Source organism: Oryctolagus cuniculus, chromosome 4 (assembly GCF_964237555.1).
Source record: "Oryctolagus cuniculus chromosome 4, mOryCun1.1, whole genome shotgun sequence".
NCBI lineage: Eukaryota > Metazoa > Chordata > Mammalia > Lagomorpha > Leporidae > Oryctolagus > Oryctolagus cuniculus.
This window is the reverse complement of record NC_091435.1, coordinates 109,791,326-109,816,001: the sequence shown is the minus strand read 5'-3', so window position 1 is coordinate 109,816,001 and position 24,676 is coordinate 109,791,326. Positions and strand designations below refer to the sequence as shown.

Below are 24,676 nucleotides of genomic sequence, written 5' to 3'. Positions count from 1 at the left end.
CCAAGCACCTGGGCCATCCTCCACTGCCTTCGCGGCCACAACAGAGAGCTGGACTGGGACTAGAACCCGGGGTGCATAAGGGATGCTGGTGCGCAGGCGGAGGATTAACCAAGTGAGCCATGACACCTGCACAAAATACACTTATTTTTTTAATTCCATTTTTCCACGGACTTTTTGAAGTACCCCCGCGGGGTGTGTGTGTGTGTGTGTGTGTGTGTGATGGGGAGGCTGTTGCACTTCATAGACAGGAAGGCAGCGGCACAGAGAAAACCGGGGATTGTCCACAGCAAGAAGCGGCTGGACTGTGTGACTCCTTTTGGGTCTCTCCCTGCCCTGAGCCAGGGTGCTTCTCTATTTCTCCCATCTACATCAGGGGTGGTTTAGATCCACTGCGAACAACGCTTCTGACCTCTTTATTCTGCAGAATGTCAAAGGTAAACAAAAATGAGTGAATCCTAAAGTGGATCCCAGGGACTCATCCCAGCTTCCTCTGCACTCCCCTGCCCCCTGCCCTTTCCATTTTTTTTGGAAGCAAATCTCTTCTATTGCAGGTTTCATCTGTAAATATCTCCATGGGCACCTCTACAGTAGACTCCTTTAAAAGCAGCACTCAATGTCATTATCACAGATAAACATGAATAATTTCTTATATATCACCTGATATCTGACCACACTAAAATTTCCTTGAATTTTACACATGTGGAGAAAAACACTCCACCTTATGAGGATCCATGCTTAGTCCAATGATACTATCACTACTTGAAATAGTTTGGGGCATTGTTATTTAATATTGTCCCTGGGACTGGCATTATATTCTTTTATAAGCCAGGTAGATGCCAAAGTTTTGTCTTTTGTGGTGGATTTGATTTTGGCATAAGCCAGATGTCATTTGGAACAAAGCCTCAAGAATAAAATGACTTGGTTAGTCAGCAACCTGGTTAGAACAATAGCCCTGAGCTGAACACTCGTGTGATCCATCTCAGTACATAGTCACAATACAGCATAGAAGAACTGCAAGAAAACTTGGTGAGAATCTGTGCAAACATTTTTTTCTACTATTGAGCCAATTTAGGAACCAAAAAGGTGATGTACTAATGGACCATGGCTATTTAAGCAATAGAGACATAGCATTTAATTTCTTACCTGACTCTGTCTCCCACAATAACATTGTTTCTAATTATCAGGAGCTCATAGGAGCTGTGAGGGGATGGGCAGGAAGGCAGAAGAGAAGTTTGATTCCTGGATTTCCTCAAGATTATCTCAGCTTTAGCACTGAAGATCTGGGTTCTGGGTAAGCTCTCACTGACCGGCAAATCAGGATGTCTGGTCAGTCTAGTTCCGAGTTAGTAACTCCAACTAAGGGGATTCAAAGTTTGACCTATAGATCTGTGATCGCCTGTCCTATCAGATAAAATGGCAAGGTAGAGCTATAAATTTTTTATTCTCTGTGGAGGTTTAGGAGGGACAGCTTTGGGATGGACACGATGGTAATTCAGTATTAAGTGAGTGAAATATCATTAAATAAATGAGACTGATAATCACATGAAAAATCACTTTGATGTAATGGTAGCTCCCAGGTTCAATGCCAGAGAAGCTGAATGAAATAGAATAATGGTCTCCCCAAATGTCCATACCAGATCCACGTCCATTTATTCTATGTGCCACATAGCCAGGAAGAATGAAGCTTACACATAGGAACAAAGGTTGCTAGTCATCTGAAATAAAGAGATTTTACTTGATTATCTGGGTAGACCTAATGCAATAATGAGGATCCTTAAATGAAGAAGAAGGAGAAACAAAAGTCAGAACCTGCCATTGATAGTTTTGGAAATGGAAGGCAGTCAGACCAAGAAATGAGTATGGGCTTTGCAAGTTGAGAAGAAGGCAAAAAAGATATTTCTCCTCACCTCTCCAGAAAAGAACAGTCCTATTGCCACCATAAGTTGAACCCAATGCCACCCATTTTGTGTTTCTGATCTTTAGATTGTAAAACAATAAATATCTGTTTTCCAAAAAAAAGACTAAAATGACTAATTAATGCATAATATGATTCATTCCAGTTGGATACATAATTCTGCTGTTTCTTTTTTAATCATTTTGACCTATTGCTTTGTAGTTAATGTGTGTTATGTCTATAATAAATTATTTAAAGGCAGGTGTGATGTTAAAGGTGAGAAGAAAGTCAGTGTTTGTGCTATAGCAGGTTCCAGGGGTCTGCCCTGCTGGACTGGAGTTATTTCCCAGTTGGTAGGTCATGGTTGGGTGTCTGGTGTGGACAGGGCAGGGGCTAGCTGGGTGTTAGCACAGGAGTGCATCAGTATTTTAACAAGATGGGGCTGTATCAGGACACTTGTGCCGAATGCCAGCCCTGGTACTGCCGTGAGTCCTGTGAAACTCGGTTCACAATGAAGGGAAGTTTCGGCTTCTTTTCCAGATAGAAGCTCCCTGGTGGAAAATGTGAGAGGTTAGGCTAGACAAGAAGACTCATGCCCTTAGCCATTGAATTGGCTTTCTTTATGTAGTAAAACACTTTGCAATCATAAAGGCTTTTAGAAAAAAAATACTTTAACACCTATCATCTTAGAGAAGTTAGGACTGTACAATAAATCAAGCATAGATTTAGCACTGGAGCCCTTCAATTCTCGGTTCTACACTGAGGATGGCTGTCGGGGCTTGGGAATGCCCAGTCTGCCTCCAGGTGCTGGTGCCCCCATCATCAGTGCCAAGGCACCTGCTCACCTGCCTGTGTTGATCCATCCTGTCAAGAAAATGACTTAAACTATAAGTGAGAGGGATGGGAGAGGCAAGTTGTGAGTCTTGGTCTCACGGAGAGAACTTAGAACAAAAACCCAACTCTGAAAAGGGACTGGGTGATGTGAACAGTAACAGCAGGTTTCCGACTCTGAGGGCACAAAGTGGGCTGAAGACTAGATCCCTGGTCTCTGGAACCCCCTGGAGCTCCCTGTGCTGGGGATGCAGCTCTCCTCCCACACCCCCAGCCTCAGGTGGGGTGGCACTGCTGCTTCCTGGGGCGCAAGGTCCCGCAGGAAGCCCTGCCCATGGCAGAGGACTGAGGCCCTTTGTTATGCCCAAAGGGGTTTTTATTTTGATGCTCTGAGATCAGCTTTCCAAAGTGGATATTTGCCAGTGCAGAAATGAAGCCTGGGTGGTAGAGAGAAGGTGTCCTCCCCGCCCACCGCCACTCATGCTTCTTATTTTTTGAAACTCCACCAAGGTTCTGTAGATTGCAATAAAGAGGAAGCTGCTCTTGTATGGTGTGGCCAGGAAGGACGGTGTCGGATGAAGCGGAAGTTCTCTCCTTGGCCCTGATCTAACGTGAAGCCATGTTACTTTATGCCTCAGGTTCCCATCTGCAAGTGACACCGAGGACCCCTATCTTCTGTAAGGTGTATAGCTGCTGTGAGAGGTACTGCAGTTGTGTCGAACAATATGAAAAAACAATATGAGCCAGAAGTTGCACTTCTAACTCAACAGAAACCCAAGAGAAACGTGTCCAGGTGTCCATCAAAATCATGGAGAAGAATATTCACAGCAGCTCTGTTCACAGCAATCTCAACCCAGCGTGGAATGGACAATTATACTGTGGTGCAGGAATGTGGTGGAGGGCTAGACAGTGACCAGAATGAATAAACTAGAACCACAGGCAGCCATGTGGACAGATCCCACAGATGTGACATTGAGGGGAAGATGCCCAGCACCCTGTCTGTGGTGGCTGGCAGCCTGTTCCAGGTGCACACACCAGTCCAGTCCAGGCCTTCCACCTGTGCCATGGTCCCCTTTCCCTTCATTCTTGTGACACAGAGGAGAGCCACTGTTTCAGCTGCTGCTGGGTGCAGAGCCCTGCCCCTGGCCTGCCCCTTGCTGTCCAGGTATCTGCTGTGCCAGCAGGCAGCCTCGGCTGTCACAGGACTCCCTCTGCACCCCTGCTTCTCGGAATCCCACCAGCCCTGGGGCCACCCTCAGTCTGACCCTCACGATTTTTCTCATCTTCTGAGCATGACTTTGCTGTGGAAGGTGCCAAGTATTTTCTCCTCTGCCTCCCAGGAAAATTTCGAACTTAATTTATGGCGTGTATCACCATGAATTTGGTTAGTTTGGTGCCCTCTCATCTCCCACTCCAGGACCCCTTTCCCTCCCTCCTCTCCCCTACTTTGGATTAATTGCTGATAGGATTTCAGGTGATGCTCAGGTCAAGTCCACAGGGCGTGTCTTCTCTCTGGAATATTTGTAATTAGTGTAGGATTCACAAGGTCCATTGCCCACAGCAAGTCCTGTCTGTTCTCTGAATCTATAGACAACTAATTTTCCTCAGAGAGGCTGAAAAAATTCCAAATGAAAGCTGGGCAGCCCTAGAGTTAGGTGGCAGTGAGGTAGTCGACCAGGTGATTCATTTGTAATGAAGGAAAAAGGGCACCCAGGGAACAGTAGGCCTGAAAGATGCATGGTGTTTTCTCTGAGTCCCTGCTGGGTTCATGTTTCTGGAGACTCTCCCCAACCCTTGAGATGTTCCCTTGCAAAACTGCACCAGCCACGGGGCCAGCGCTCTGGCTTAGTAGGCTAAGCCTCCGCCTGTGGCACCGGCATCCCATATGGGCACTGGTTTGGGTCCCAGCTGCTCTTCTTCTGATCCAGCTCCCTGCTCGGAAAAACAGTGGAAGCAGTGAGCCCCTGCATCCCCTCCACGTGGGAGACCTGGAAGGAGCTCGTGGCTCCTGGCTTTGGATTGGCCCAGCTCCAGCCATTTCGGCCATTTGAGTGAACCAGCAGACGGAAGACCTTTCTCTCTGTCCCCCCCGCCCCGTAACTCTACTTCTCAAATAAAAAAAATAAAATCTTTAAAAACAACCTGCATCACACAGGAGAAAAGGAAAACCAAGGCTGCTCCCCTTTGCGGATTTATGGCCATGGATTACTTATGTGATTATCTTCTGTGAAGGGAAAGAGACATGTGCTGGGTGATCTCACTGGGGCTGTGGCCTAGTTTCACCCGTGAGTTGTGTTCTTCTGAAGATCAATACATTGTCACAAAAGAGTCATTAAGAGTCCTTCAGGGAAGGTTGGGTAGGGATGTACCTAGGAAGATCAGCCTAACCATGTAAATCTTTTACAGAGTTGACAGGGTTCCCCAAGAAGCTTCATTTACAAACATCTTTGCTGTTCTCCCAGGAAAAGGTAAGCTATTCACAGAGAGAGGAAGAAGAAACATCTGATAGAGGTGGGGTATTTATTCTATAGGACCATGACAAATGTTATTTGCCAATTTGGGTTTGTGGCGAGGCATATTTTACATATGCATTTTTTTTGAAAATGAAGTGGTTTTTTTTTTTTTTTTTTTTTTTGACAGGCAGAGTTAGACAGTGAGAGAGAGAGAGAGAGAGAGAGAGAGAGAAAGGTCTTCCTCCCATTGGTTCACCTCCCAAATGTCTGCTACCGCTGGCGTGCTGCGCTGATCCGAAGCCAGGAGCCAGGTGCCTCCTCCTGGTCTCCCGTGCGGGTGCAGGGCCATCCTGAAAATGGACTTTCTGTAATCCTCTTATGTGTCCTGCTTGATCATCTTTTCTCCTCCTCTCTAGGGCAATGGCTGTCAAACTTGAGCGCGTGTTAGAATCCCCTGGAAGACTTGTTAAGGCCTACATTGCCCCCAGACATTTTGATTTGGGTGGTCTGGGATGCAGTTCAGAATTGGATTTCTAACTAGTTTGCTGGTGGTACTGATGCAGTGGTCTGCAAACCACTGGTTTAGATCCATGTAAACCTGGCTGCACATTAAAATTGCCTGTGGGAGCTTTCAAAGACACCCAATACCTGGCCACACCAGACCAGCTGAATCAGAAAGTCTCCGTGGGGGCAGGGTGGGGGGGTGGAGCCTGGGTTGAGAATCTTCGTTCTGGGTGAATCGTGGTCTTACGGCAGCCCTCGAAGTCCTGATACCCACGGGGTGAGCTGCGGATGCCCCTCCCCAGCTTGCCGACCGTGCAGGGCCATCTCCTGGGCGTCCTGACTTGCAGGCACCTATGCCCTCTGGGCCCCCGGCCCCTGGGCAGGGAGGCGTCCTCCCGAGTGAGCAAGCGAGGCGCAGATTTTTAGGGAGTTTGGAGGTGGTCCCTCGCTCAGGGAGTTCTCTGCCTGACAACTGGAAAGGCAGCCTGGATGAGCACAGGTTCACCTCGTGCTTGGGCATGATAGTCACTCAGTCTGCACTGAAGGACGATGGCTCACTGTAGTTTGTTTTTTAAAGGCAGGAAATCAATATTATTGCTTTCCCCATTCTTATTGCTTTTCCTCAATTGATTGCTTATTAAATCAATCAGTTCAACACTGACAGAATTACTTGCATTTTTACAGATAAGTCAACTGAGGCTGAAAGAAGATGACTGAATTTCCCAGAGTCACAGACAAGGAGGTGACAAACTGTGATTTCACTGTGGCGCTGCTGGATTCCAAAGGCAAGGGCCCTGCCACCTTCCCATTTTGTGCAAAATGCCTCTGGCTCTCCAGAACCCATAGGGTTTACGTGGTAAAATGAAAATGTGCATTCTCTAATTTGGAATATCTTAAGAGCTCAAGAGCACTAAGCCAAATGTGGGACCTTGAGTTCCGGTCCTGTGCCCAGGAAGCCAGTTCTGACCTTCTGTGTTAATCCCCACCAAGTGTTCTGATCAAAGAAGACAATGGTAGAGTGGTAGGAGTGCCAGATCTGAGCCTGGGGTAGACTGAAACCCAGCAGTAGCTCTCTGAGTAACTTGCTGTTGACCTTGAGCACATAATTTAACTTCTTTGAGGCTTGGACTACTCTGTAAAGCTGAGAGGAGGAGTAGGGAGTAGGTGAACTGTTAGTGTTTCCCCACCACATGCTTAGCATAGTGGCTATGACGGGGGCCTTTGGCCCCACATTCCCTGTGCTGTGATCTCGGCTCTGCCATGTACTAGCTATGTGAGCTCAGCCAAATGCCTCAGTTTCCTCTTCTGCAAAATGGGGATGGTTTTGAGAATCACACAAGTAAATAGGTCAGAATAATGGCTGATGTGGGACAAGTGCGAGAGAAGCGTTATCTGTTGCCATAAGTCACATAGCACTTGCACTAGAACTAATGCTTTTTCTTTACTGTGACTAACTTTTAAAATAAAAAATTAACTGCAGTGTCTTCTGAAGCAATAGCATTTATGAAGTCACCAGATTCATGTGTATGGATAGGTTTTTCTAATATGCATGAAAAGGTAAAATAACTATAAAATATTTTTGAAAGTTCATCCATATACTCTCTGAAATCAGCTGAAATATGAGCAATGGAATGGGTAGCATTGTATGAGATAATGCAATTCCCTTCAAGCTTTCATAGTCTATGAATGAACGGAAAAGTCCACACGTGCTTCTGTCTAAGCCTTCATTCACCTGACAAATACATGACTAAAACAGTTCTATCCACTTCAATCACTTCTACCCAGAGTGGAATCTTTGCATTGGTTAGCTGCATGTTCCAGTAGGAAAAGTTTAAACAGACATGATGAGAGATTATGCATGAATCTTGATGAGTCAGTGGTGCACTCTCAAGAAATCCCCATAAACTCTAACAAGGGATGGAGATTAGAAGAGTGAAAAATTGGGTGGCACTCTTACTGGAACACATAGACTGTCCCCCAGAGGCAAAGAATCTGCTGGAAAATATACTTCCTTCCATGGCTGTTTTCCCCTTTTCTTCATCTGAATCTTACCTGGTAGGCCCAGTTCCCATTCTACCTTTCTGATGTGTGTTGCTTCTCCTTCAACTGTACTTTATAGTAGTTTAAGGAATGTTTACTGAGCACGCACCATGTGGACTCTGGCACAACCACAGAGGACACACCTTGAACACCCACATCTCTGACCTCAAGGAGTGGATGGGCCACTCATCAGAGTGCCTGTGGCTCCCCAGGCTGTTGGCTCGGGGATGGCTATCTTGCCCTCCTTGAAGCAGGGGTTGCTTGTTCTGTTACTTTCCTATTCATCAAAGCTTCTCAGAAAACTTCTTAGCTATGCTTTTGGTAACAGGGACTCTGGTGGTTAGTAAGCTGGGGGACACAAAAGCAGTGACTAAGAAACTTTAAAATCAGTCTTCACTCAAATATTCTTTGTAAGCTGTCACTAGCCTCAGTCTCCAGCTATCTTGTAAACATCAGTGATTGTCAGAGACAATGAGCATAATATGAATGCAATGTAAGTTGATCACAAAGTAAAATTAGAAAATTTGGAAAAGGTACAGGACTTTTTGAAGTCAATAAGAAAGTGAGTTTGGAGAAGAGCTTGCACTGGCTTGAACTGTTCAAAGCTATGGACAAATGAGGGGATTCCAATTCAATCCCATCAAGGTGGCATGTGCCAATGCCATCTCACTATTCCAAGTGATCAATTTCAGTTCACAATTGATCATAATGAAAGGACTAAGAGTCAAAGGGAGCACATAAACAAGTCTAGTATCTGCTAACACCAACCGATAGAATAAATAAAGGGGAGAGTGATCCAACATGGGAAGTGAGATACTCAGCAGACTCATAGAATGGCGGATGTCCTAAATAGCACTCTGGCCTCAGAATCAGCCCTAAAGGCACTCGGATCTGGCTGAAAAGCCCATGAGAGTATTTCAGGCATGGAAAGCCAAGACACTCTGGCAAAAAGATCTCTGTGAGTGAGATCCCAGTGGAAAGAACAGGTCTTCAAAGAGGGAGGTGCCTTTCTCTGAAGGGAGGAGAGAACCTCCACTTTGACTATGACCGTGTCTAAACAAGATAAGAGTCGGAGAACTCAAGGGGCTTCCATAGCCTTGGAAACTCATAACTGGTGCATAGGGAGATTACTGATGCCATAAACAGGAGTGTCAATTGGTAAAGTCAACAACAGGAGTCACTGTGCACTTACTCCTCATGTAGGATCTCTGTCCTTAATGTGCTGTACACTGAGGCTTAATGCTATAACGAGTACTCAAACAGTATATTTCACTTTGTGTTTCTATGGGGGTGCAAACGACTGAAATCTTTACTTAATGTACACTAAACTGATCTTCTGTAAAAAAAAAAAAAAAAAAAAAAAAAAAAAGAAAGAAATTTTCAATTCCCAACTTGACTCTCACTGGGATTAAACATGACAATAGGTCTGATCTGATTTCATCATCATTTTAAAAAAATCATCTATTATTTTTCACTTTATGTTTCTGTGTGGGAGCAAACTGTTGAAATACTTACTTAAGGTATACTAAGCTGATCTTCTGTATATTAAGATAATCGAAAATGAATCTTGATGTGAATGGAAGGGGAGAGGGAGTGGGAAAGGGGAGGGTTGTTGGTGGGAGGGACGGTATGGGGGGGGAAGCCATTGTAACCCATGAGTCGTACTTTGGAAATTTATATTCATTAAATAAAAGATAAAAAAAAAAAAAAAAAAAAAAAAAAAAAAAAAAGCTATGGACAAATGAAGAACTAATGGAGTGATACCAGTTATTGACAGCAGGAGAGGGAAAATCAACAAGGAGGATGGCAGGATGGATACTTTCCAAGGAAATGATTGAAATACAAATGATGAAGAAAGGGCCTTGGGAAAAAATGAAAAGCTCTTGAGTATTTTACAAAAGTCCACATGAAGAGAGGGCTGTTAAATGGTGTCATGATTCAATTTTATGAGAAAAATAATGCCAATAAATCCATGTCTAATTCATAAAAAACATTGCTCACTTAAAATTAGAACATGATGATTGCTTTACTTTTATCAAATATGAGTGCATTTTAATAATTCTTACGTCATGGATTTTAGTTTCTAAGATAGAACTCCAATCAACTTATCTCTCCCTCACTTTTACTATGCTATTTTTGTCCTTTCTTAAAATATGGATTCACTTTAATGGACTTTTCTTGGCACTGTTTATCCTCATGTAAGTGATGGATTGATCAGCATCATTCTTCCCACACAAATGGCCAAGACCACCACAGGCAGAGAGAGGACACCGGCTTTATCAACTCTACCGCAGAAAGCAGTGGTCTATAGAACCAGCCAGATTTCGCTAGAGATGGAGTTGCCTAGTCTGCTTAGGAGGTGGTTTTTGGATAAACCCGTCCAAGACCTAAAAGGGAGCTCCCAAGGCTCCAGAGGAGGCTGCTTACCCACAAAGCACCAGACTGCAAACCGGATCCATGTGATGGTGGAGAGCTTTAGCATGAGATAGATGTTCACCAGCATGGCAAAGGCAGGCACAAAGGGCAGGCAAGGGGCCATGTAGGGCAGCTTCTTGGGGTTCTCTGGCTGCTGCAGGATCACAAACACCAGGGCGCTGATCAGCAGCACCATCAGAACAACCAGAAGAATGGCCCACCAGCTCTGCTCTGAGATGTAGTCAGAACCAAAGATGATGAAGGAGCAGAAGATGAACATGAGGATGAAGAGCAGGAGCACGCAGATGGTCACCGTGTGCCCTGTCGCCGCCGTAGGCCGGTCCATTTTGCCTGGAAGGCCCAGCTGAATTCTCATGGTGTAGTAACGGGGCCCTATCAGCTTCTTCAACTTGATCAGATAAATGTTTTCCGATTCATCTGCTTCTATGCCTGTGGTCATGTCCACAGTGCCGTAGTTGGGGTGGTTGACGTTGTAGGTTGACTTGTCTGATTTCCCTATGAGCATCTCATTGTCTCCCAAGGATGGCAGGTTCTTGGCCCCACACGTGTTGGTGGCTGGGCCGGAAAACTCTTCCCCTTCACTCACAGGAGAACATGCTTCCTTCTCGCAGTCAGCCAGAACACCCTCCTTCTTCTTGGTGTGCTCCTGGGACAGGAACTTGACAAAACCATCAATGTCACTCTCGGGCTGGTATCGAAGGAGCAGGACACACACAGAGACCAGAGTGTAGGCAAGGAGCGTGCCGATGGACATCATCTCTATCAGGTCTCTCAGGCTGACCAGCAGCGAGAGGAGAGCTGCCAGGAACCCTGACACGATGCAGGCCACCACCGGTGTCTCTGTGTAGGAGCTGACGTGAGCCAGGAACCTGGAGGGCAGGTGCAAGCAGAGAGTTAATGGTGGGCTGCCCATGCTGGATGCATCTAACACTGCTGAGGTAGGGGCCAGAAGTGTCAGGAGGCTGATGTGCTGAGTTCCTGCTCATCCTGTCCCTCAGTTAACTTCTGCAGTCACTGCTTTCTTAGTATTTTCTCCTATATTTTATTATTTTTTAAAATCCTTGTGAGCATGGTTTTACTTGAGCATGTTCATCACTTGGGAAGCACTTAGAGAACACTCTTAGATCCTTCTCTATTTATCGGGAGAGAGAGAGAGAGAGAGCGAGCGAGCACTAGCTCCCATTTGCTGGTTCACTTTCCAAAGGCCTGCAATGGGATTGGGCTGGGCTGAAGTCAGGAGCTAGGACTCCATCCAGCTGTCCTATGTGGGTGGCACAAACCCCGTCACTTGAGCCACCACAGCTGCTTCCCAGGATGCACCTTAGCTGGGAGCTGAAGTTGGGAGCTGGAGCTGGGAACTGAACCCAGGCACTCTGTTATGGGACATGGGCACTTCAACCTGAGTCTTAACTTCTAGGCCAAATGCTTGCCCCTGCATTCATACTTTAAGTCCATCTGCTATCCCTGTCTCAGGATTTGGCTCCCGAAATATAATTTAATGAGAATTCACGCGAGTTCCTTGGTTTTGAGGCAACTTTTTTTTTTTTATTAAAGTTCCTACTTTCTTACGGGATAAGAAGAGTGGATTGATTGTAGCAGGTCTTTCAGAGAGAGCTCAACGGAGGCCCAGGCCTTGCTGTTCAAAAGGGACAGTCGGAGGAAGTCATAACGTGCTCGGGGGCCCTGGACTTGAGGGTTAGCAGCATCAACATCACCTTGGAGCTTGTTAGATGCATTCTCAGGTTTCATCCAAGATCTAGTACATCAGAATCAGGGCGGGGTGGGGCTCGGCTGACTGTGCGTTAGAAGACCTCTGGAGGATTCTGCTGTACACTAAAACCTGAGAAACACTGCCTTACCACAAAGGTCCAGGGGTTCAGTTGGCAAAACAGATAATAATAAAACACCTGTGCTCACAGATCCAGGCCCCAGGCCTGCCTGCTGCCAACTGAAGAGAGGACAAATCAGGGCGATTACGTGGGGGGAGCTTCTTCATTCCCCGGTGCCTGCAGTAGTCGGGGCTGGGCTGGAGCCAGGAGCTGGGGACCCAATCCAGGCTTCCCAGGTGGGAGGCAGAAACCCAATTACTTGAGTCATTACTGCTGTCTCCCAAGGTCTGCACTGGCAGGAGACTGGAGTCAGTTTCCTGGTTCCTGAAGCCAGGAATGCAGCCCAGGCACTTGGATGTGGGACATGGGCATCTGAAGTGCTAGGCTAAACGCCCGCTCCCAGATCAAGTGTTCTAGATGCCACACCTCAGTGCGGTCACGCCGCATGTGTCTTCTCTGCCTAGGCACCAGCAGCTTTCCTCGTAGTTTTCTTTGGAGAAAACTTCGGATGTGTAAAGTTGCTGCACCTCCCTCACTGTAAGCCCCTTCTTGATCTATTCAGCAGCCCAACCAAGCACCTATGGCCCGGTGATGGCTTCAGGGCCGTGCAGAGGAAATGCAAAAGATAACAGCTGGTGGTGGAGATAAAGTCACCAAGCCAGCTCCCTCTGCACCCCGAGAGCTCCATGGCCTCACATGGTGGGCACTGGGGACCAAGAGTTGGGGCCACATCCTTTCTGTACCATGCAGGGGCAGATGGGTTACTTCATGGCTAGCGTAGGAGGCAAGAATTAGCAATATATTGGTTGAAAGTCTGATTTGGGGAGTCAGATAGTTCTGGGTTCAGATCCTGGCTCCCCTCCCCTCTACTCATCAGCTGGGGGTTTTGGGGCACATTTTTTCTGCCCCTTCCCCCCAAGTTCATTTGCAAAGATGAGTGTGAGGATGCAACAGGACTCTAAACACAAAACCCCAGGATACATGGAAGCGGTGGATGCTATAATTACTAGGTTCTGTGCAGAGAGTCTTAGCTTCTTTTTGTTTCAGCTTCAGAGGGGCTGTGGAGAGAGAGGAGGGCACCAGGCCCCAAGGTGAGGCTAGTCTATGATGTCCCTGGGATAGGTTCTTCCTCCTGGGGGCTACACAGTGCAGCAGTTTGACAGCTGCTGTCTTCACAAGGGAGCACACAAAGTCGAAGAGGAAGGAGAAAGGCAGCTGGGAACACAGCGGTTCGCGCAGGATTGACAGACCCTGAGGCCTGCGCTCTCTTCACTTGATCTCTTTCCCAGGATGTGTGACTAGGTCCACGGTCCACGTGAAAGGCACTCACATCGAGTATACAGTCAGACTGATGAGGGGGGACATTCTCCCTGGAATAAGCAGGGCAGAGTAGGACAAACTTCATGGAGCACAGCCCTTACCTGAAGAGAAGGCCGTCCCCAGCCATGGCGTAAATGACCCTCGGCATAGGGAAGAGGGAGCCCAGTAAGCTGACCGTCAGCCCTGCAACAGACCCGATGGCCACCACGAATTTTGCAGCGTAGAAACCATGAGCCACAAACATCTCCATGAGCGGGGATTCCGTGTCAATGGCGTAACATGGCACCATCAGTGTTAGGATCATGCTTACCTACCCAAACGAGAGAAGACATGGCTAGAGGTTAGAGGGCACGGAGGGCAGGGGGACGGAAAGCAGGGACAGATGGCCCATTGGAGAGGAAATCACCAAGATCTCTCTGTGGCCCTTTCAAATGTGAGAAATAGCCTGCAGGTATTTCAGCCCCACGAAATTCAGTGGGGGAGAGGTGGGGGCAAGCACTACCAGATGGGAGGATCTGTAGCTCTTGGCACTGCCACCAGGGCCTGGCAGTGACCATGAACACCTTGTTCATGTGGACGAGACATCTTTTATACTTCCAGGGCCTTGAACACCAGAGATCAAAACCCCAAAGGTAGCTGCTTAGGAAATCCATCGTCAACTCACTGATGGAACCCCATTGAGGACTCGCACTTCACTTTCCTATTCCTAGCTTTGGCCTGGTAGCCAGGCAGGCCAGCAGAGAAATGATGGCATCAAGATGAATCCAGTCTGCCTCTTGGGTTCTAAGATCTGGGTGGCTTTGCTTGACCAGGAATTACTTGGCTGGGGAACCTGGACCAATCTTCCTCCACATGTCATAGATCTGCCACAACACCCCTCCTTTCAGAACTGGCCCCAGAAAATGCAGCCATTGGTCAACTGACTGGATACCAGGCTCCCCAGGCCAGGGGAGGGCAAACATGACATCAAGAAGGGAGCTCAAAGCCTGAAAGGGAGGGGTGGTCATTTGCAGAGCGCGTCTTTGTCTGTTCCTGTTCCTGTTGTGAGCTAAAGTCTCCCAGTGACGCCATGGGCACTGGGCAGGACAGAGCATCACAGCCCAGGAGCTGGCCCCTCACGTGGTGGTGGAGTGGCTGCTGCTGAGCAGTATGAGACCAAACAGTCCCCGAGGCCTGTGTGGTTACGTCCGCACCATCTGACGGAGAATGCGTCCCAGAAACGTGACCACTGACAGCATCCCCGTGGCGATGGGTGGGCTGGCTGGGGCTGGAGGAGTGGGGGATTGTTTCTTAGAGAGACTCACACTGAGCCTTCTGGCCATCGTAGATCCAGACGGTCGTGAAGTTAGTTGGTAGATGCATAGCAACGTGCCACAGTCTCTCCAGTGCTACGCTAAGGAAGGAACTTCACTGTGTGGGAGGCAAGGGTCCGCCCCTGGATGAGGGGCGGATGTGAGGGAAGGGTAGATGGGGAAATGCAGAGCGGAGTGTGTCTGTTGCCCACTACTCCTCCGCCCCTCTCTCAACCCACTGCCCGCAGGGATAACCGCATATGGACAGGGTGAAGTCACTTGTGTGTGTGCACATGAGAGGGCAGAACACACCCGACTTTCTGTAGACCACCTCCAAGGCTACTGGCTCTTTCTCTGAGTTTCAGGGTGATCCTCTTTCGCAGCGTGACTCAGCCAGAGGTGGTTCTGGGTCCCTTAGAGTTGCTAGAGAAGATTTCTTGGGAGAGATGGATGGCAGGGCTGACAGGCTGCACCCCAGTGACCAGTGTCTCTTATCGTGGTGACCCAAGTGAGCAGGGCCCTCGGGACCTGGGAGAGCTTTTGCTTGCCAGCTGGCCAGAGGCTGGGGAATGGGAGTGTTGGATGTGGCTGAACAATTTCTGGGCTAGAAATGCTGAGCCATCTAAGTGTGGGGAGGTGCCTCGGGTGTGACCCCAAGGAGAGAAGGATGCAGGCTTTCTCCTGAGGCCTCCCCTGGGGCAGGGAAACCCGGAGGATGAGTTTGAGCTGAGGGCACGGAAGGCAGCATCAGCCGGGAGAGGCTGCATCTTCCTGCCCAGATTCCAAGGGAAGCGCGTACTAGAGGACAATGTCGTCTCTCTCCCCGCTCTGCAGGAGCCCAGCCTCTTTGCTGCCGGGAAGCTCCCAGAAGACAGAAGAGCATTGACGGATGTGCACAGAGACGCACAATGCCTGTGCTCACACACACCCGTTACCGCCAGCCTATGACCTGAGCTCCTTGGACGGTGGCCCACTCTGCACACCACGCCTTGGGGCAGTGGTGGACATGAAGGGCCTGTGCACAGGGAGCGCCAAGAATGGAGACTTGGAGGCTGAGGCTGGAGTGAGGCTCTGTGGCTTCTCTTTCTCTCCAGTTTGGGGTCCTGATTTCCTGCTTGTCATCAGTGGGTAGGCTATGGGGGCAGGAGACACCAGCATACAAACGCTAAGATGGAAAAGGGAACTCACAACCAGAGCCACATTTCAAGGTCAAGCATAAACAGGCCAGCAGCATTTGGTACTTACAGACACATAAGCTGTCAGGCAGATGACCAGGGAGGCAGTGATTGCGTAGGGAATGGATGTGTTGGGATTCTTGGCTTCCTCTCCAGTGGTGGCGATGATGTCAAAGCCAATGAAAGCGTAGAAACACGTGGCTGCTCCCTGCAGCACCTGTATAGATGATGGCATTGGTCAGATGCAGACAGGCAAGGCAGTGCCCGGGCCCCATCTCCTGCAAGCAGTATAGAATGGGTAATGTGGTAGAGCTACTGCTGAATGCCCGAGTTCTGATCTCTTCTACTTCCTAGTGGAGTGATGCTGGCTAATGCTCCCAGGTACCAAATGGAGATAAGAACTGTGGCCGGATTGGGTATTGTGGCACAGCAGGTTAAGTTGTTCCTGGGATGCCCACATCCCATATTGAAGTGCCTAGTTTGAGTCCTGGCTATTCTGTACTTCTGATCCAGCTTCCTGCTAATGTACCTGGGAGGCAGTGGATTATGGTCCAAGTACTTGGGTCCCTGTCACCATGTGGGAGACTTGGATGCAATTCCTGGCCCCTGACTTCAACTTGGCCTAGTCCAGACTGTTGTGGGCATTTGAGCTAGCCTGTATTTGCCTATGTAGAACTAGAAAACCATTATAGTTGATGAGAAGATTGGACAAATCAAAGGTAGGACATTTGGAGTTCCTGTTGCATTTGGCAGGCAATAGAACTTAACTCAGATGATTCAGATGAAATAATTTCAGTGAAGGGACTACAGGCAACTGTAAACCAGTATATAAGGGAGCCATCTAGGGATGCTAGGCATTATAGAGTAGTGACATTGAGAAGCGTTGCCATCCCTAGGCCATGGGCCAGGGTAGAACGGTGCTCCTGGAGTCTAGTGGGAGCTGGTGATGTGGAGGTGCACAGCAAGTGTGGTGACATGACTGGGAGGGAGCCAGGAAGAAGAACCCTGGCTGTATTATCTTTCCCCTGTGATCTGCCATCGGCTGAGTCCAACAGGAAGCAACCAGCACGGGCTCTTCTGGCACACAGAACAGAGCGTATAGGGTGGGGAGTAGGTCTGGGAAGTGGAGGTACACGGAGAAAGACCAGCTCACCCACCAAGGTCAAAAAGGCCCTGGCCTAAAGACACTGACTATCAGAGAGAAGTCATTAACATTAGCAAAAATATTCACTATTTCCTAGAGTTAGTTTGAACAAATTTTTCTTCCCTACAAGCAAATGGCCTGTATTGGTAAATACAAAGGAGGCACGGAATGAAACGGTGCATGGATGTGTCTCTACCCAAATAATCACTAAAACCTCTTTTCCACATCATTCGATCTGGATCTCAGATCTGATCATTGCAATTTATGATTAGAATTCCCTTCCCTGCATGAAAGAACGTGTGTGGTACCCGGGGTGGGGGGGGGAGGGGGGTGTGAGCATCTGTGAATAAAGTTGGTGGCTAAATGTGTGTGTGTGTGTTTCTGGCTTCACTGGCATTTTATCCTAACTCTTCCCTTTAATGCTTCAAATAATTTAAAAAAATGAGATGGACTTCAATTTGACGACAGAGCTGAAACTGTGTTTCAAAGCAAACCTGGTGCAGATGCTCAGCCAGGCTCTCTAGAGTGGGCTCAGCCCTCCACAGGGCGTTGCTGGGAAGCCGCAGTGTCCCGGGTGCTGGAGGGCTGCTGCTTAATTAGTTGTTAAAAGCAGTGTCATTACCGGCCTGCTGCCCACTGTGTGGGATCCCTACATCTGCTGCCTACTCCATGCTGGGGTTTGAGAGGCATTAGCATGAGGCAGTCCTCCCATAGTCCGCCTTGGCCAGACTGCCAGATGCCTAGGAGATGATAAGACATAATTATAAAATTCACTCCCAAGGTAACAAGACAAAACTCCAACTTTAACATAGCACTGTCTGCCACCCCCGTGCCTCAGCTCCAGCAGCCGCCTGTCCACAGTGACAATGGAATGTGCTAATCGGTTCCAGCAAATGGATTCAGATGTGGAGATCATGAAAAACAACTTTGCCTTTGGAGGCTGTCAGAATTCCCCACCAATGCTTGCTACGGGCCATTTTCCTGGAAGCTATTTGTGCTGGTAGAGTCTCTTATTTGGCTAAAGCAAAACCATAAGATAGCATCAAGGAAAAACAGCACAGAGGGAGCACACATCCAGCGATGTCTGGGGCCTGAGGAGCTGCAGTGGAAGCAGGGGTTCAGCTGAGGGCCACAGTTACCCGAGAGAGGGAAAGCTGTTTTTGTTCTGAAGCTCTTCAAGACCAAAGACGCATTTGACCCAGAACCTGTAAGTGAGTAAACCACTCCCGGAGCTATTTTCTTTGGAAGGAAGGGGCTGGAGCAGGAGAAAGGAGGCTTATGAGAGGTCCATGGCCACAGGACAGATTGTTCATTAACCCTCTCAAAGTCCTTGAGAGTTGTGTTTCAAATCGCACATCCTTACACATCATCCCCTCCACAGCGGCGTCTCCCATGCCATCCACTGGCAGTGATGTTAGGACAAAGTGGATTGGAGGTCCGCTCTAGTCCCCTGGGCAGCGGCAGGGGTCACAGTTTCCCTAAGGAGAGAAGAAGGCCCTGTGGCTGCCAAGTGGGCAACATACTTCTGCTGAGCCTTGTTAGCTAAGAGTGGGCGACGTGCTTGTTACCCGGATGGATAATACGCTCCTGAGAGGGCATCAGGTCTTAAAAAGCAGGATGTACACTTGGAGCAGCCTTGCTGGACTTGGGAAAGTGATCTGGAACCAGAGTTGAGAAAGAAGGGGGCAGGTCTGTTCTCTAGGGGGGAAATGTACTATGCAAAATCCATGGCCGGGCAGAGAGCAGAGAGCATGAACTAAACAGCCTGCCACTGCGCTGGCTGTCCTTTGTGCTCAGATGCTACTTTAAGTCATAGCCACGGGGGTGGGGGGATACCCATTGGAGTTTTTCTTCAGGGATCATGGATTTGCAGCAAAAAATCAAAATGCCGGCCAAATTTTTTTGGTGGTCGATGACAAAAGTACCCAAGTTGGTAGGTTTGGGTGGGAGAGAGGTTAGTGGCCAGAGGTGCAAAGCCAGATGACTGCACTATGGGCCCACACTGGGTGGCAGAGGAGTAAACTTGGACTTGGGTTCATCCGGGCTGGGGTGGAATTTCAGCTCTAGCACTGAGGGTTTAGACCTACCACCTTCACCTCTCCAAGCTTCAATCTTTTTGTTGTAAAAGTGGAGATCATTGTACTCATTTTGTAGGGCTGTTGTGAAGATTAAATAAAGTGTGTATCTAAGAGTTTGTCACAAAGGAAGTGTCAAGTGTTAGGGATGTCATCTTTCCTTTCCTTTTTGCGCCTGACTTTGGATCTGTCACGAAGCTGTGAAACCGGGATGGGATGTACAGCAGGCTGGCTCCATTGCCTTTTCCTCAGTGAGGCAGGCTCCTAACTGAGGGAAGCTATGGAGCGCCTGAGGAGGGAAGAAGAGACCCAAAGAGAATAAAGACCCCGGGACAAGGCACAGGGAAGGTGTACTCACTTTCTTCAGAATGGGTACAGGGCATTTACATAGGGGACAGCAACTCTACAGCGTGTGCCGCTGAGGGGAGTTATTAGGAGGATTTTGAAAATAAAATACGAATCTCATAATTAAGAGAAGTTTTTGAAAGGCTTTGAAAGGATGTTTTCCTAAACAATGTCCACTCAGCTAGCTGGGTTGGCTTAACGGTACCCCCAGCTGAAGGTAAGAAAAGAGACTACACTATCTCTTAACGCTCCTCCAGCTCCACAGACCTATGACTTTGTGGAGGTTTAAAGGAAGCATAACATGTCAGGTTAATGATCCTATTAGCTGCTTATTTAACAGGGGGGCGTGGAGAGAGAGAAAGCTCACACCTGCCGGTTTACTTCCCTAATATCCACAACCGCTGAGTCTAGGGCTGGGCCTGGGCTGGGCTTGGTTGAAGCCAGGAACTACAAATGCAACCCAGGTCTCCCACATGGAGGCAGGAACCCAGTTACTCTAGCCATCCTTACTGTCTTCCGGGCTCTGCTTTGGCAGGAAGCTGGAGTCAGGAGCTAGAGCTGGGAATCCAACTCAAGAGACTCTGATCTGGGACAAGAGCGTTTTAACTGGAGTTTTATTATTAGCCCCAACATCTGCTCTCTTATTTATTTATTTTTTGAAGAAGGCTCATAGAGTATATGCGATACTCAGGATGGAAAGGGCTTGGGGTCACTAAGAGCTGGGCGGGAATTTCGGCCTGGCCATGATAGACAGGTAAGTTACCCGGCCTCTCCAAACTTCCTATTCTCGATTTACAAGTTGGATACAACAATGCCTTCCTTAAAGAGTAAGAGAATATCTATAGTGCACAATGCCAGGCACCTCTCAGGGAGTCAATAAGGACTAGCTCCCTCCTCCTGCCATTTCACCTGTTGTTAACCATTACAACGTGCACATAAAACACCAAAGATTTTGTTCTGCTTCATGCATTCTTGCAACAATTAGTTTTTCCACTTGATAGATTTGAAAATCTGCAAGCAAGGCAGGTACAGGATGGCCAAAGTCTTATCATAAGTCCATGACCTAATAATTTCTTAGATTCTTAAGAAAATGGTGAGAACATTTTCCTATGCTTTGATGAAAGCAACAGAGTTCAAGGAAAACATTCTTTTCACTCCTCTAATTTGTTGTTTATCTTATGTGATAGGAATGGAACAATTTGTACCCTAAGAAAATATAGACTTGGAGATCCAGAATGGGGCCAACAGTTTTCCTTTGTCTTTTCTTCTGGTTTTCACCTGCCTCAGCATTTATTCATTCCAAGAGGAGGATGCACTTTGTGCTTCTGTGGAATTCTTACAGATAAGCAGAAGATGAGAAATCTGGGCTTGCACTGCCGTCTGGCTTATTCCTCTGCGTTGAACAGCAGAGCCTGGTTGTTCAGAGTGAAGAAAAGTCATTCTGGTGCTCTCCAAGACAGATTTCTCATCCCTGGGAATCCTGGAGGAAAACCAGCCTAAGCAGAAGCTACAAAAGCAAAAACAGGTGGGATCCTGGCCGTGTTTCTGCCTCCAGGCCTGGGCAGACCTGCCTTTCTCGGTCTCAGGTCAGTAACATGTTAAGTGTGGGGTCAAGACCAGGGTACCTTTCAGATTCCTGCCAGCCCCAAGCAATCTGACTTATGTTCGACAGTTAAAAACGGCTTGATGAATTTTAACAATAAATAGATACAATAAGCATTTCTAGGAATACTAGGGAAAGAAACCAGGCACAACTCAACCACTGGTCTGCATACAGCACTTGCCACTCTGATGTTCTCCTCTTCAGCATAAAACATCCAACCCAAGCCACAGAGATGCGATGTGACACTGTGCTTTTGGCCCAGCCCACTCTCTTGCCAACCCCCCCCCCACACACACACACTCAGTAGATTTCTCTGCCATCAGCCACGTCTCTGGAATGGGATTTATAACTCTGCCGGACCCACTCTAGCTCCCTCAGGCCCCACCTCCCACCATGGGGACTGGATTACTCACCCCTTCCTCACCAGTCTACTCTCCCTGGCCTCCTTTACTGCCTTGTCTAGTGCCTCCATCAGTGTCTCTTAGGAGATGGTAAGGAGTTCTACAGACCTGAGTTGTTCTTGCACACGCTTTGGGTTAATGGTTCTGCTACTTACACTCTGCCAATGCAGCAAATCACGTGACCTCTCTGAGTGTAAGGTGTTTTTTCATCTTGAAGATCTCAATGTCAATATTTTCCTCACCAGATACTACACTCAAAGCACTGAGCACAGTGTCAGCATATTGCAAGTGGCCAAAGCAACGAATCTATTACTGCTCCTTGTATAAAACAGGGCCTCAACATATGCTTAAGAACCAAATACATTTTTAAAAAAGAGCTACCTCTTGAGAAAGTTGTAATGTTAAAAGGTGATGAAGGGTGTCCCTGATAGGTACAGGGCAGAGCAGCATTTCTTGACCCTAGCTGCTAGGCTGGTTGCAGGGTGGAAGGCAGGGCATGTGGCAGGTGCACCAGGCCTTAGGGATGAACTCACCCCTGACCAGCCATGGGGTAAGAACTGGCCCTCAGCCCAGTATTTCCCGTTGATGAAGAAGAGGCCTGCAATCATGATGAACACCCACACCGCCAGGTTCAGCACATTGAGGACGTTGTTGAAGCCCACGGAGTTCTTCACGCCCAGCGCCACGATGATGGTCACAATGACGGCGATCACCAGAGCCAGAAGGTCTGGGTAGGATTCCTCACCTTTCCCTAGAGGGCAAAAACAGGTTTTAACGTTTTCCAGAGGGCAGAGAGGGCCGTGCAAACTCCTGGTCTCACCCTGATGCACCTGCACTCAGCGCTGAGAAGGGTGGGATGTGTGATGTGACAATTACAGCAGCACTGATGGACTCAAAGCACAGAACATTTGATGTCAGGATGGTCCCAGCATATCTGAGGGTGCTTCATAGGACTCACATGATACTTGAAAATGATCCTATCTTCACTATCATTAACTTTACACAGTTGGTAAAATTTCATTTCATTCCAACAACAGCCCTTTATTTTTTATTAGAAACTTTAAGAATGTGTCTTTGATGACAACTGTAGAGGGCTTCTCTTTCCATCTGTGTGCATGTGCTGCAGAGAGAAAATGACCAGTGAACACACCCCACCCGCTGGGTCTCGCCCACTGGCCAGTGGACTCCTGCCCTCTATGGAGTGGACGAGGCACTGCCTCAGCCAACAGCTTTCTGCTGCGCTTTTGCCGGCAGCCCGCTCTGTGGCCGGGCTTCAGTTGCCTCGTCTTTTCAGACCTCATCTGTGCGATGGAGACAGATGATGTGATTTTGGAGAACTCCTTCGGAAAGAAAGTTCCATGATGTCAGTGTAGTGAACGGACACGGTCTTTTTTATGTATTTTTAATCTCCTCTAGGTATCTGCATGCCCTGCATTTTTTGCCAGTTTTTCTGAGACAGGGACCTTGAAGCCAAAGGACTTGACACAGCTGCCGAATCACGCCTTAGAAGTTCCCAGGCAAGACTCCAAAGCTTAGCCTCCCGTGAGTGTGAAAGGATGGAGTCAGATATTGGGATGGAAGGTGGGTGGCAAGTGACAGAGGGAACTAGAGTCCACTGCACTGATTAGGTGAGCTTCTGATCTTTGAGCTGTCATTCAGTTATAGTTGACCCCTCGACTTCTGTTAGATTGGAACCCAATTTGTTTCCTTAAAAGTTTTTTTTTTTTTTTTTTTTTTTTTTAGAAGACCTAAATGAAAGATCTCTGCAAGTGAGATCCCAGTGGAAAGAACGGGGCCGTCAAAGAAGGAGGTACCTTTCTTTGAAGGGAGGAGAGAACTTCCACTTTGACTGTGACCCTGTCGGAATAAGACCGAAGTCGGCGAACTCAAAAGGCTTCCATAGCCTTGGTAACTCATGACTAGAGCCTAGGGAGATTACTGACGCCATAAACAAGAGTGTCAAACTGTGAAGTCAACAACAGGAGTCACTGTGTTCTTACTTCTCATCTGGGATCTGTCCTTAATGTGTTGTCCAATGTGAAGTAATGCTATAACTAGTACTGAAACAGTATTTTACACTTTGTGTTTCTGTGTGGGTGCAAACGGATGAAATCTTTACTTAATATATACTGAATCGATCTTCTGTATATAAAGATAATTGAAAATGAATCTTGATGTGAATGGAATGGGAGAGGGAGTGGGAGATGGGAGGGGTGCGAGTGGGAGGGAAGTTATGGGGGGGAAAAGCCATTGTAATCCATAAGCTGTACTTTGGAAATTTATATTTACTAAATAAAAAAAGGGTTTTTTTTACAAAAGTTTTGAAAATTAATCCATGCTATGTATGAAAGTTTAAAAAAAATCTTCTGATGAAAACATCAGGCAAATTCCTTACAGTCCTTTTTCTAGCATTGATTGTATTTTTATGTAGTTACTGATGTGATGCATGTATGGTTTGTATTCTTTGACATACAACATTATATTAAAACAAAGTCCATGCTATTTCAATGACCTGCATAGTAATCCTCTTAGTTGCTAGCTACATAATACATATCTGCAATTTACTTAATAATTTTCCCGCTATTGAAAATTTAGGCTGTTTCTAATGTTCTTATTACTGTAAATAAGGCTGTGATGAACATCTCTGGTATAACGACTTTGTGGACATTAGGGTAATTTCTTTAGAATGGATAGATTCTCAGAGGAAGAATTACTTTACAAGAGACAAAAAGAGATATTTAAGGTCCTAGATGTATTCTGCCAAATTGTGTTCTGGAAGGACCCATTTCTCTGGCTTGCTAAGTTTGCATGTTGGGGTAGGAGGATGTGCAGTCTTACCCAGGCCGTTGAGGGTTCCCACGCTGTCCACCATCCAGCGGCTAATGGTGTGGTTTGCCAGTGAGTCAAACATGCTGCTCAGAGCGCTGGCGCCAGCCGCAGTGCCAATCAGGTACTCCAGGATCAGGTTCCAGCCAATGAAGAACGCCACAAATTCCCCAACAGTGACATAGCTGTAGGTGTAGGCCGACCCCGTGGTCTTGGGGACTCGGACTCCAAACTCTGCATAGCAGACGCCTGCGAGGGACAAACACACAGACAGTGGACTTTGGGAGATAAGCCAATGTCTTGGCGGTTGGTGAATGATCTTTGGCCCCGAATTACTGGGAATCTCAGGAATCTTAGGACCAATACACAAAGCTTGTGTCTGTGAATTGCATCAACATCAAATCTAATCTCTTCTCACTTCACTTCTGAAAAACTTTTTACCTGAATGCCTGGGAAGGCAAACAGAACTCATTCTGCCAAACTACTGGAAACTGATGTTTCCGTAGGA

General features: G+C 47.5%; 1 protein-coding gene and 1 long non-coding RNA gene across 2 annotated transcripts in view; one reads left to right on the top strand and one right to left on the bottom strand.

Annotated features, from left to right (window-relative positions):
• The window catches only part of SLC7A14 (solute carrier family 7 member 14), a 107,762-nt gene that overhangs the window by 11,663 nt on the left and 71,423 nt on the right, over positions 1 to 24,676 (bottom strand). Inside the window, exons 3-7 of the mRNA XM_002716421.5 lie at positions 24,181 to 24,417; positions 21,876 to 22,093; positions 15,845 to 15,991; positions 13,409 to 13,617; positions 10,150 to 11,027 (exon numbers count right to left, since the gene is read on the bottom strand). Of these exons, the coding sequence (XP_002716467.1) occupies positions 10,150 to 11,027; positions 13,409 to 13,617; positions 15,845 to 15,991; positions 21,876 to 22,093; positions 24,181 to 24,417 (1,689 nt within the window). The remainder of the gene's footprint in view (positions 1 to 10,149; positions 11,028 to 13,408; positions 13,618 to 15,844; positions 15,992 to 21,875; positions 22,094 to 24,180; positions 24,418 to 24,676) is intronic.
• Positions 17,758 to 23,526, top strand: LOC138849496 (uncharacterized). The gene is made up of 3 exons (XR_011388379.1): positions 17,758 to 18,125; positions 20,526 to 22,884; positions 23,086 to 23,526. It is a non-coding gene; the product is annotated as an uncharacterized lncRNA (long non-coding RNA).